The sequence below is a fragment of the Pseudopipra pipra genome, chromosome Z (assembly GCF_036250125.1).
Source record: "Pseudopipra pipra isolate bDixPip1 chromosome Z, bDixPip1.hap1, whole genome shotgun sequence".
In the NCBI taxonomy this organism is placed as follows: Eukaryota; Metazoa; Chordata; class Aves; order Passeriformes; family Pipridae; genus Pseudopipra; species Pseudopipra pipra.
The window spans coordinates 38879786-38893586 of NC_087581.1; the positions used below are offsets into that span (position 1 = coordinate 38879786).

General features: G+C 42.1%; 1 protein-coding gene across 4 annotated transcripts in view; it reads right to left on the minus strand.

The window, feature by feature from the left end:
- Window positions 1-13589, minus strand: part of SSBP2 (single stranded DNA binding protein 2) — a 135368-nt gene extending 121779 nt beyond the window's left edge. For all 4 annotated transcript variants that reach the window (XM_064643076.1, XM_064643075.1, XM_064643073.1 and 1 more), the window contains exon 1: window positions 13437-13589. In XM_064643076.1, coding sequence (XP_064499146.1) covers window positions 13437-13495 — 59 coding nt within the window. In that variant the 5' untranslated portion in view covers window positions 13496-13589. The remainder of the gene's footprint in view (window positions 1-13436) is intronic.
- Window positions 13590-13801: the final 212 nt, after the last annotated feature.

Consider the following 13801-nt stretch of genomic DNA (forward strand, 5'->3'; position numbering starts at 1 on the left):
GCTCCCCACCACCACTGAGTGTTCTGTAATACAGACACCACTCCTGCGCTGAAGGATGACCTGTGGCTCTTGAGGGTCTCCAGAAACAGGTAAAAGACCAAACTGAGTAAATGATTGCTCCTGGAGCCTTCAGAGGTTACTGGGATGCTCCTCCAGAAGGCTGCTGACACCTACTGCAGGACTGTAATGCTGTGGATATTTTAAATTCACCTCTTGGACATCAAGATTTCCAGACCTGGGCTGTATTTTGAAGTTTTTATGTATTTCTCAAACTTACCTTCACGTAGTCAAATGATAAAAGCCAGAATTAGATGAGCCAGCTTTGTTTTGGTTTGCAAGCAGACACGCATATCGTTCAGTTCTTTCGGTTTTTCGTGAGCCAGGAAGGGTACCCAAAGACAAGCCCAAACCATCTACATTCAACAGCCTCACGCACTCAGAAAAGTAAAGGAAGACCAGCAGGGTAGTCTTGTCTCAACTACAGAAGAAACACAGCAACCATGATGATTTATGACAACTAAACCAGCAAATAATGGTACAACAGGAAGACCACAACATCCCACTGCTTCATTTTGGATGGAAAATTCTTAAAATGCGGGAGGAACCACATAAATCGCAATGATTTTGCTAAAGCATATTTGCTAAAGCAGTCTCATCATTTCATAATCACATAACTGACACTTGTATATCATGTTGGGTCATATACCAGAGACACCCAAAAGGGTTTGAATCTTTTAAAACCACCTCAAGCATCTCCTTCCACACAGCATCTAACAGAAGGCTAGGATGCTTCTGTCCACCAAAATCTCCATTATTTGGAGAAATAAAAGCCCAGAGAAGAAAGAGAATACTGAAGAAAGGGGAATACTGGGAATGCTGTAGTTGAATATACATGAATGCCTAAGAGATCAATGAAATTTACTTAATTTTACAAACTGTGATATAAATAAAAACATATAGAAAAACTCTGCCACAAGGAAATACTCATATCCCAGTCATTTCAGGCAAAAACATTCTTGGACTCTAGATTACAAATACAAAATATTAAGAGTGGGCTGGAAAATTGGATTTGAATCTTTGAATGTAAACAAGAAAAAATGTGAGTACTATGTAAGGACACCTCAACATCTTCACTGAGGAATCTCACAGTGAAGATTATATCGCACCACTGAATGATCTTTTTCTACCAATTTATACCACTCACTTTTCAATTCTACACTTTGGATGAAAACATGCAAAACACAGAGATGCTGGGAAGCTCCCTATGCTAAACAGTGGGTTGAAGGAAGAGGAGTCAGGACAGCTGGTCCAAGGAGCCCCTCTGTGTATCCAGGCACACAGAATCTTTATCTTAGTATCACTACAGCCATAAGGCTGTGGGGCAAAGAGAGTTTGAACACACCTTGATACTTAAGACAGTTTCTGTATTGTTTCAAAAAGTGGTCTGTCCTCTTCATCTTTTTATGTTTAGCTAAAATACCTGCTGGCAATTCAAGAGCAGAGGTCCCACCGCATTCATATGACCCAGTTCCCCATATCCAAAGATTAACCTCATTTTTCCCAAAGCACCAGTTCTCTACTTCCAGCACCATCAGGTAGAAAACAGAATAGGACCATGTACTTCATCCTGGTTTTCATGCTGCTTTCAGAATTTCCCCAAGAATGGAACCACCAGACTGTGGGGTTCTGTCATTCCATAGGTCCAAAAGAGCTGGGAGTTAAAAAACCCAAACAAGAAAAACGGGCAATCGAAAAACAGATAAACCCTTAGGGCACAAAAGCCTTTTCAGGTCACTTGGGCTGCCAAAAGGGAAGAAAAAACTCTTTTATCTTTTTTTGGGTAAGCTTGTGTTAATGGCTAGGGGTGCTACCCAGGGAGAAACATGGATGGAAGCTTTTTGGAGGAATCAAAAGCTTGTTTTACCAGATAAGCACTAGGGGAGTAGTACATTCTTAGGCAGAAAGAAATTACACATATGGACTACTTTTGCTGTCTTCAGATGCTTTCACTGACACTGATCTAAAGAAATACTTTGTTTAAGAAGTTTGATTTTTGGGTGCTCCTAAAGAGAAGTTAATGCAGGTGTTGAATATAAAATCAGCCTTCGTGAGATAACTACAGTTATTACACAATCAACAGGTATGACACAGTAAACTTCATGTTTCCGCACCAACAGGACAAGGGTGTAAGGGTGACACTGAATAAGCTCAAAAGGGGACCAAACCAAGAGTGCAGTCTATTAACTCTGAGAATGCCTTTTCTATTAGAATCAAAACTATTTGTTGTTTATTTTGTGGGGTTTTTTTCATCAACCTGCTTCTGTGATTCAACATGTGCAGGTGATGCTCAGTTGCCTGTTCTACACTCCCTTCTAAGTTATATACATGGATCTATGCAAACACACACATAAAAACACACATGCAGACAACATAGTGAAAATAATCAGTGGTGGGAGAATGTAATGGTCACTTTTCTTCAGTTATGTTAATCGTTTAAGTATGCTATTATACTGGAAAACAAAAAGTTCCAAGACAGTTGTGGGCATGCTAAAAAGTAACATCCACAAAACTGGCCTTAAGTTTAGCTGAAACCCACAACTGAATCACAACTGTGAGAACACAAAAACATTTCCAGTTTGATGCTGCAGAATACACAGCAATTACTTTGCCAAATTCCACTATTGGTCTCTTCAATGTAGTTTCTTGGCTCCCTTTACAACACCACTGGAATTCTACAAAATAAAGTGTGAAGGCATATATGACACTGTCACAGGTCAGGTTTCCCTTCATTTACCTCCTTAGTTTTTCACTTGTATCCTGAATAACTGAGGATTTCCAATGTTTGTGCAGAGCACTACAAACCCACAGCCACTTGCAGAAGGCAAAGCTCCCTCAATAAAAACACACTATACCAGAGAGCACCTCTAATTGTGCTTTGTCTACTGAATGTACACACTGTGCAAGGAGAAATTAAGCAGACTATCATCTCCAGCCCCTTCTCTGTGGGATATGAAATGACTTCTCTGTGGAATATGGAACAGGTACACCCACAAGATAGGTATTACCCTACGCTTTCAAATGCATTTCTTTGGCTCACAGTCTAAAGATTAAACCCACTGAGCCCTTTTTTGACCTTTCTGAAGTATTTCATAACAGCTTTATGAACAGTGATATGAGTGAAAGACTGCTCAATTCCCTCTACCTTGTTTTACAGGAAAAATACGTATGGTTTTATGACAAGAAAAGCTTCTTCTGTCTATTAACCCCTTTTTTTTTCCAAATGAGTAATCCCACACAGAATTGGAGGCTGACATCAAGCAACTCCAATCTTTCTTTTTTCCTCCAATTCTGAATAATTAACTACAGAGTTACAGGTCTGTTTGGGGAATACTGGGAAAAATTTATAAATAATTTTCTCAATTACTAGAATTAATAGAAAAACACCTGCATCCAGTGCTCCACTCTGCTTTTCTTTCTAATCATCTATTTAAGATGTTCTGTGAAATAATTCAAAATAATTTTTTTCAATCACTTTTTTCATGTTCCCCAGCTACAGCTGGACAAATTATTTAAGTCTTGCATCTTTAAAGCATAAGACAGTTTTATTGAGAGGGGAAGGTTTGTTTGTTTGTTTTTGCTGCATTACAGTACATTATATTATTTCTAAAAATATTTAAAAATATATATAACTAGGCTTGAAATTGCACATACCTACAGTTTTTGATCTTGTAAGAGTAAACATCTTTATTTTATAAAGAGTTAGATGTGCAGATAATAAAATGAGAAGTGACACTGCATTTGAAGAGGTGCAGCAGAAGTCAGGAACACCAGTGTGTTGCACCTCAGATCTGCTTGTCAAGCCCATTACCATTACCAGAGGCACATTTCCATACTTCCAACACTGTTCTTCATCTTCTGACCAGAAACTCTCTTATGCTTCACAGCTTTGTGTATTTTGAACAAACAGTCCTGTGTACAAGCTCTAGGTGTTTATTTGTTGATCATATACTTCTATTCCAACTTAGATCAACTTTGATTTGTATTATTTTGTGTTTATTACATAAACACACAGGAAAACCACACTTAATTCCTCGGGCCAGGATATACGGCTTTAGGTTTTTTAAATATCATCTCCACCTGTATATATCCTCTCCAGACTCATATTCAAGGAATATTAAACAGGTTACAGTGATTTTAGAGGGTTTTAGCAGTAACGTAAGGAATCAAACAGTTCAAGAGACAGACAATGGGAGTTGTAACCTTCACTTCCGGGGCAGTTTCAGACTTGGCAAGGGAGCTTCATTATTCTTGATACACCTGATGAAATTCCAGTAACTCACCCACACTCCAACCACACAAAAACCCCCTGTAACTCCCCACCACCACCTCAATTGAAAGGCTGACCTATCAGGAGCAACTGGAGCCATCCAAGACTGGACCCCAACCTTGGAGGGTCACTTGGGAGAAGAAGATAAATAGAATATTTAGCATGGACAACTCAAAGGGCTTTGGTTTATCAAATGCTCCATGGCAGAAGCATCAGGTGGCATCTTCACTTCCAGCCTCATAAATCACTGTATTAACGACAGAATCCTGCAGCCTGTCAGCCTATGATGCATTCTGTCCCAACACTGTCAAGAATAAAATATTTATTAAGGAACTATATAGTTCCATTCCTGCACTCAAGTATCTTCCTCAGAGCTGGCCTTTCCCTCCCAGGGAAAGGCCAACACAGGCTACCTCAGGTTGCCACTGATGTTGCTGGAATTTTTTTTAAACTATAAAAATGGTTTTCAAGACTGACACTTTTTTATAAGCATTAAGCTGTTTATCACAGAAAACACAGCATTTTACCTTCATGATTAGCTGAAAAGCATTTAATTCCAACAGTGTAACATTCTTATCACCTTTTCCAAACTCATTAGATCAATATAAAAATGCATCTGCTGATAACAAGACATTATCAGTATCAATATTAAAAAAAAGAATTGCATGCACTGGAGGTTACATATACTGACAACTTATTACTACTGATTACTTACTGCTTCTGCATTTTCAGAACACTGGCTTCTTTCTGTAAAAGTTATAGGGGGTTGTGGGCTTGTTTTAAGATGAAATTTCTCCCAAAAATCAGAGCCATTGGAAATAAAATGGAAATTAATGTAAAACACGGGACACTGTAATCAGTAACTTCCTAATTTCTTCCTCAAGACTGAAACTTCTCTTTCAAAGACAGTATTTTATTTAGGAATGGGACATAGGAAACAAAATAGTCAAGCCTAAATAGCAAACCAGCACTTTCATTGGCCTCTTAGGCCTGATCAATCCTATCAAGAGTTTGAGGTTAACATCAAGCGTTGTACTTCAACCAGACCCATATAAACTTAGACCAAAAAAACACCAAAAGACAAGCCCAAAGCCAGACTGAAAGCCTAAAAGGATGGATGGGATGGAGCAGCCCATGAATTCAACACACAGAGGAGCCAAACAACCCTCACTATCCACAATCACATATGACAAACTATACCTGCCATCAGAAATGTGATTTTCGAAATTCAGATTTTCCCAATTTGTCATTTCCTAATTGATATTTGCACAAGAAACAAGGTGGGGGAAAAAAGTGTGATTGGTTTCAGCTCAGATTCAGTTGGGAGATTGTGCAGTGGGTAAGGAGGAACACACAGGGAAAGTTAATGTATTAAGAGTTTTGATTGTTGGCCTATCACATCCCATCTACGTCAGCTAACACCTTCATGAAATGAAAGAACAGTGTACAATCACATGAAATAAATAATGCAAGTCATTAACAGAATGTTTCTACAAACAAGAGAATGTTTCAAGAAAGTTCTTGCTACCCTGAGCCAATTCCGCTAAAATACTTTCATTAATGAGTCATATATAGAAGCACAAAAGTGTACATGATAAATCAGTAACGATTATAAGACCTTCTCGGGACACAAAAAGAATAAGGAATGTTAATAAGAGAAAATTCAATACAGGCAAATGTAGAGTACTGTGCTCAGGAATAAGAAATCAAATACACAAATATGAAATAGGGAATAATTGGCTAGGCAGCTGTGTTGTAAAAAGAACCTGGAGGGCATGTGGACTGCAAAATGGATTATTTAAAATACAAAACCAAAACAAACTAAACCAAAAAAACCCAACAAACAAAAAACCCCAACAAAGCCCAACAACAATAAACAGGCAAGTGTTCCAGAGAGTATTATCAGCACTGGTTTATATATGTTTTATCTCACAAGAGATAAATTATTTCATTCTGCTCCATTCCATGCTCTGGACATGCTACTATTAATATGGAGACAAAATAAAAACACTCCAAAGGCAAGAATCACAGAAAGTTTGAAGCGGGGAAAAAAATGACCCATGACAAAAATTTTCAGAATATTTTTATATTTGACGAAGCTGGAAAGAGAAAAGCTGAGACACAATGGTCTTGACTTAGTGCCATATTTCAGTTTTTCAGAACATGACGTTTTATGTTCTCACTTCTTACCTTCCTGGGCCTGGAAGTGAGAAATATCCTACAGACTAGAGAAGCATGGACAGAGGTCATCAAGATTTCTGAATCAATATGTTTGTTGCTATCTGAGGAAGATTTTCTCTCAGGATTTGAAACCACACCTGACCACAACCTGGACTTAGGGGTCTGTGGTTTAACTCCAGCAGACATTAGGAATAAAAAAACTTCAGCTGTGACTCAACTTGGACTGTTTGTACACCAAAAAAAAGCAGGGAACAACTGGTGCCAACTGCAAGTAACACAGCTGGAAGGCCCTGAAGATGGAGCTACTGAACCTTCATGGAGAAAAACCTAGTTGTGTTCTTGGTGGTACTTTAAAGGAGGAGTTTTAAAGAGCAGCTTTAGCAGAAAACTCTTAAAAGGTGGTGTTTTGATCAGTTGCTGATTCCTGCTCTCGCAGAGCATCATGACCTTCTCAAGGAGTGGCTCTGCCCCATTACAGTGCCACCCTGAATCACACAATCATGGATTTGTAAGCCTCCCTCCCTAAGCACAGCAGGTTGGTGAGACTGTGCTGCAGGTAAGTATGAACTGTCCACCCTGGATAACTTCAGAGTGCATTTTCCAATTTCCAGTATGTCCAAAAGAAAGACGGCAAAAAAAATTACAACATTTAAGTTCCTTTGGCATCTTGTCCTTAGAACCAGTGGCAAGAGAGATGCCGGAAGTTGTACATACAGACTTCTGGTTTATGGGATATTCAAAAAAAAAAAAAAAAAATCCAGGGCTACAGAGCTCAAATTGGGCACCCAACAATCGAGAAGTGTTTTTGCCTTTCACTTTTCGCACCTTAGTGCCAATTCTAAAACTGGTTGTCGAGCAGGAGTGGCTTGATACCTATTTTAAAGGTGAAGCTCAGGCACCGTGGTGCTGGGCACTAAAGAAACAACATATTCCTCCTGTAGGAACAGCAGTATTATGAAACGGCAAGTCAGCCATAAGGCACATACTGCATGACAGCAAAATAGCAAATTATCAAATAGCTACTCATTATGAAAACAATGCTCTTTTCTGCACAATAAAAACTAGGGAGGTTGTGCAGGGAGTTGGTGTGGGTTTTTTTCCAGAGGAAAAAAAAATCAGTGAACATGCAAATGAGGGCAAAGTGAGAACAGCGCTTGGTATATACCCACACTTTCCAAGTTAAGAGAATCTTATTGGGAATGCAAGCACAGCACCCAGACACTGCACTTCAGACACAGAGACGCACTGTTCCAGCTGATTTTGAATGGCAAATTCCATCCTTCCCTCCCAAAGCTCTGACATCTCTGAGCTGCAGATTTCAGAACTACCGCGGTCAGTCAGTATTGCATAAGTGTTGGTAGGTTTTGCCTTGAAGATAAGAAATTTACCTCTCAGTCTCCCAGGGGCAGCAAAGGAATGGTCATTTTCCAGCACCTGGAGGGACAGAATGTTCCTCCTAACTTAACAAAAACCCTTCACTTCTTGACCTGCCTCCTTTGCTGTCCTGGCTCTGCTCCCTGCTCTGCACCAAGTCTGCTTCCCTTGTCTGGATGCACCAGCCCCCACCCAGATCTCTGATCCTAATGCCAGTTCCCTTAGGGAGCAATTCTTTGTCTCCTCTCTCCAGACTGGCCATTTCCACCCTGGCTTCCTCCACCTCCTTCAGGAGCCAGCCCCGGTTATCTCTGTGTCCTGGCATCTCACACCTGCAGCCTACAACTGCTCATATTTACACTTGCCTTACCACCAGCATGTCCAGTCCCAGTTTTTCTCCCCTCTGATCCCAGGATCTGCCCAAACCCAATTTTGCTCCCCTGTAATCCCTGGATCGGCCCACTCCTGATTTCTCTCCCCTCTGATCCCAGTGTCTGCCCACTCCCAATTTTTCTTCCCTCTGATCCCAGTATCTACCCAGTCCCAGTCCCAGTCCCAGCTTTTCTCTCCTGTAATCCCAGTATCTGCCCACTCCCAGTTTTTCTTCCCTCTGATCCCAGTATCTGCCCATTCCCAGTTTTTCTCCCCTCTGATGCTGGTATCTGCTTCGCTCTCAGGAAAGATAAAATATTCAGAGATTACAGTTAGTAAGCCCTAAGCATATGCAAATGCATCTTTTTGAAAAGACTTGTATCCTGGCAAAATACAGATGCTTTGTCATGCAAATGGAAGACACATCCCTGGAATCAAATCCCTCATCCTTTTTCAACTACACTTCAGGGAGAGGGGCACATGCTAAAAGTTGCAAAAACTTTTAAAACACCAGGAAACACGTTTTTTTCTCTGCCTAATTTTTAAAGCAAGCCACATTTCAACGGAACTTTTACACACAAATTAAATAAACTAACACAAGGCTTAGGTATGCCATTATAAATTTTTCCCCCAACCAGTGAAAGTTCGGCAAAGTTATGAAAATCTTCTTTGGCTACCTCAATATTTAAGTAAAATTAATAGTTTATGGGTACTGTTTGATCTCCAAGGCAAAGGCTGTTATTGTCAGCGGTCTGAACTGCAGCACACACATTATCCGAAACACCTTCACGTGCTGCCCAAGATACCTGCGCAGTATAACAGAGCACCTGAAGCACTATGGTCAAGAATAAGTACTGACAAATAGTTACTCTTTCCAGAACCTTCCCTTCTGTGTACTTCATTAAAAAGTATATTCCTCTAAAATGACAAGAAGTGTTCTGTTCACAGACTCCCTGAGCAGTACAACTGCAACTTTTGCAAGTTAGACCTGATGGATGAAATCATTGTATAAATGTCAAACCTAAACTTCCTAAAACAGGCTGGATTAAACTACTAGCTTCGTTTTCAAAGGGGGGGAAAAAAAAAGATAATGTGTCTTTTAGCATCTGAACCTAAAGCTCACCATTTTGTAGAAAAGAGCAACAAATTTATCACTTAATTTTTATCTGTACCTTACTTTTTTTTTGCAGCCTATAAACATTAGTGGGAAAAAAGTAACTTAACTATGCAAACTCATGCGATGCAGTCTTTCCTAATCTGAAGGGGAAAAAAAAAACAACCAACAAAAAAACCCCAAAAAAACATTAAACGCCCTCCCCCCCCCCCAGCAAACAACATCACTCATATAAGGAGCTGTATGTCCAAAGAGCCAACCACCCAAAACAGATTTGAGGAGAACCAACATTTTGATCACATCTCCTTTTATAACCAATTAAATCATAGTCACTAGTCATCCTTTTATTTTTTAACCAAAATCTGTGTCTGCTAAGCCCTAGTAGGGTTAAGGGCATCCTGGGAAAAGAACTAGTTTAGAAGACCACTGGAAGATCAAGACAACTTAACTCAAAACACAGAATTCAGTCAGAACTTAGTTTTGCCTTATATGTTCCTCTGAACTACTTGTCTGCATATATATTTTCAAATTGAGATATTATTATTTATATATAAACAGAGAGTTGCATTTGCAAATGGAACCTGTAAGGTCTGGTCCTCCTTTCTCCAAGATTAGAAGTTTACAGAGTTTCATCATTCAATGAAATGTCAGTAGGTCCAAGCTCCTAATCTGAAACAGTCCCATTTTAAGGAATAAGGACAAATAATAAAAATAAAAAAGTATATCCAGTTGCTGTGAAGAGATAACAAAAGATGATGTGTGGAAAACTTCTAGGGCTTTTTTCCTTTGACAGTGTAGATGGGTCTTATATGGCGCCCTCACAGTGGTGAAGAACTACTGTTTAAAACAACTATTCCATCCTTTATGCAACAGGGAGGCCTGAGCCCAAACTTAAGGCACTGAATGAGAGGAAGGGGCACAAAGACTCTTGTGATTTTTGTCTCTTCATCTTTTCATGCCTCACAGGTACTGTGTGCCCTCATTTCTCGTGCTCCCCTACTGTGCTGTGGCTGTACCTCCCTGGCAAAGAATTAGGGGGTTTTTTTCCGTAAATTCATCTACACTTCACACGTTGTTAAGCTACATAATATAGACAATTTGCCCTAGAGACCAAGTAGAAGGGACAAAGAGAAAGCTCATGAAACAAAGCCATGTTGGAACTGAAAGTTTGCCAAGGGCTACTATAAATGACTGGCAAAACTTGCTTCATTTTATTAGCAATTACATAACCTCAAAGCACATAAATACTAAAGGCAGAATACAGTGAGATGTACATACTACAAAACCTATTTGGCACTGGATTGTTCTGTAAAATACATCACAAAAAATATTGCAAACAACATCTGAACACACATCTTTTCCACACTTGATAAATACTCTTTTCACACCCTAGTCCTGTCACTGGCACACATCCTCATGGGGAATAAATATGTTCCACACAATCAGGCTACGCAAAACCTGAGGTAGTGTAATATTTAAAAAAAATTATTTCCTTAGTTATTTCAAGTGTATTTTGGAGATACGTTACTGGCTACAAATTTTAGATACTTACAAGCTTGAGGAGACACACTAGCCTTAAGTTGCATATTCTGTTCTAAAAAACTTGGAAATTAAACATAATTATAATCCCTCTCTTCTTGATTAAATAAGTACTTAATGAATCAGTCAAACATACATATTTTTCTCTGTGGTTTACAAATTAAAACAATCTTATGCAGAACTTGGTGCTGTATTTTTGTAGAGATATTTAATTGGAAGGCAACCTTTTTTTTTGAGCACAGCAAAAACTCACGCATTACCTTGGGACAAGCATTGCATGGCTGCAAAACAGTGTAGTAAGAGGAAAAAAAAATGCAATCACAGCTTTTTTGATGTCAGAAAGAAAGCATATGAAAATAGCCAGGATGTGATCTGACCTACTAAAAAGAAACTTTAATAGATGTAATACAATAAAAATCTGAAATGTTGACTATATAATGATATTCCCATCATAAACCAAGTCTTAAAGCTTTTTTTATCTTTTCTTTTGTTTGTTTCGCTAAAGGAAAAGGGGGGAAGAGGATGTTTCTGAATTCCCAGCTGTGTTCATTTTTAAGTAGATGGTACCGTGAAGCTTCTTATCTGTCAAGCCCATGGTGTAAAAACAAACCATTCCAGTGTTTTGCATAAAATAATCTACACGTGAAGAATCCACATTTCCAGCTGTTAGCTACGAATGAGAGACAACGTGTATTTAAATCGAACAGCACCACCTAGCAGGTCCCCCACAACTTTACTTAGGAGGGCAGTTGCTACTTGGCAGTAAGTCAGTTTAGCAAGCTCGCCCTGAAGATTATTAAGCATTTTCACACCACGTGCAATATTATGTGCTCTAGGACACCAAAAACCTTTAAGAAAAATCAGCTGCAGTGAAAGAATTAGACTGAAAACAGTTTGAACCTTCAGCCCCACGACCGGAGCATTTGTGTATGTGGCTGGTATTAGGAAGTTTTTGCAGAGCAGAATTAAAAGGACATGATCTTCATCTGATCCAACACACAGCAGCCCTATGGATTTGGTTTTAGTCCCACTGTGAGGTCCCACTGTGCCCTTCAGTGATTTACCAAGTGTATTAACAAACATAAGCAAACATGCAGCACAAGGAAATGGTTTAATTCGCTAATTTTGTAAAACCAAACAAACAACTCTTCCACTAGCCAGTTAAGTAATTATTTTTAAGCAATTATTTTTAAAATTATCCCTACACTGGGAGTAAGAAGCGCCACTAGTTGATCAGTTTTTAGTGCCCAAGTTGTGTCTCCCTCTCTATCTCAGCAACTAACGCTTCACCAGTGCGGCCTCTTCCTCTCTCCGCTTTCCAATGGCAGAGTTAAGTGCGAAATTGACACTTTAAATTTCCCCTACCATCTCCCTCTTCTGCAGCAAAAGAGATGCCCGGCCTGTTCCTGTTCCAGGAAGCGTGCATGCCAGCCTCTGGAACTAGGAAGTCCCTTAACGAAAAAAACAACCCATCGACCAAAAGAACCAACCCAGCATTAAAAAACAAAACAAAACAAAACAAAAAACTAACTAAAAAACCCCCTCAAACAACAAAAACAACAAATCAACTAACAACAACAACAAAAAAACTTTTAGGTAAAGGTTCAGGACAAATTGCCTGAAGGGAAACTCATCGGCCGTGCCCGGAGCGCAGATCCCAGTGCTGAGCCACCTCCGGAGCGATGCGATTTTCGGACCAGAAAGGTGCAAACCCGGCCTCTCGACGGAGGTTTGCACCTCTGGACCCCCCCCAGCAGCCTGTCCCCGACCTTCTCACCTCCGACACACTTCGTCCCCCTCCTTCTCCTCCTGGCAGGGGCTCTTCCTACCCCTCCACCGCGGTGGCAAACCAGCCCCGGTCACGCCAAGTCGCTGCCACTACAGGACAACTCGAGGAGCCGCCGTCCATTCCGGAAAACGCGGTCTTCCCCCAGTTCCCTCGCGGGGCGGGGGCATCCCCAGCACTCTCCGTCGGGATCCCCGCAGGCGGCGGGGACGGAGCTCCCAGAGCGCGGTTCGGATGGGGGGTTTTAAGCGCGATTACAAATAAAGAATAATGATAACGATAATAATACTAACAGTAGTTTTGTCAGGCGGCGGGGCCCGGTCGGACCCAGGCCAGGGGTCGCGCCAAGGCACCCCCGATGCCCGCACCCCCTTTGTGTGTGCGGAGTTCCCCGGGCGTCGACAATGCGGGGACGGCCAAAAGTTGCGAGGCGGCGAGTTGGGACGCGGCGGGACCCGCAGCCCCCCACGCGGGGCTCTTTGTTAGCGGGGCTGTCCCGCACCTTGCGGGGCCGGCGATGGGGCGGCGGGGACCCCCGCGGGACCACCTTGGACGGGGCGCTCCGCGACTCCGCAGCGCTGGGACCCCCGAGCACGGGCGCTGCCCCCGCACTCCGTGGGGTCCGGCCCGAGGGGGTTGAGGGAGGAGGGGCTGCGCCGCAAAGTTTAGTTGTGGGGTGCGCGGGGGTTTGCGCGGGGTTTGCGTGGGGTTTGCGCGGGGGTTCGTGCGGGGCGTGTACTCACTTCTCCCTGGCCTGGCTGTCGGACGGGACGCTGCTGTTGCTCTTGCCTTTGCCGTACATGCCTGCGGAGAAGCTCCCGACTGTCACGCACCTGTCAACCCATCACCGCCTCCCCGGGACCGGCCCCGTCGCCACGGCGACCGCGCCACTCGCGCGCGCCATTGGCCGGGCCCGCCCCCGGCGCCGTGATGGACGGGGCGCACGGAGGGGCCGAGCGGGCCCCCCGCCCCGCCCCCGGCCCCCCCCGCCCCTGCTCCGCGCAGCTCTCGCCGCCTCTCCCCGGCGCAAGGGGGAATTAGAAACGGTTCTAGAAGGATTTTTAAACAACCGGCTGTTCCCGGCGCCGGCCGCCCGCCCGCCGCCGCT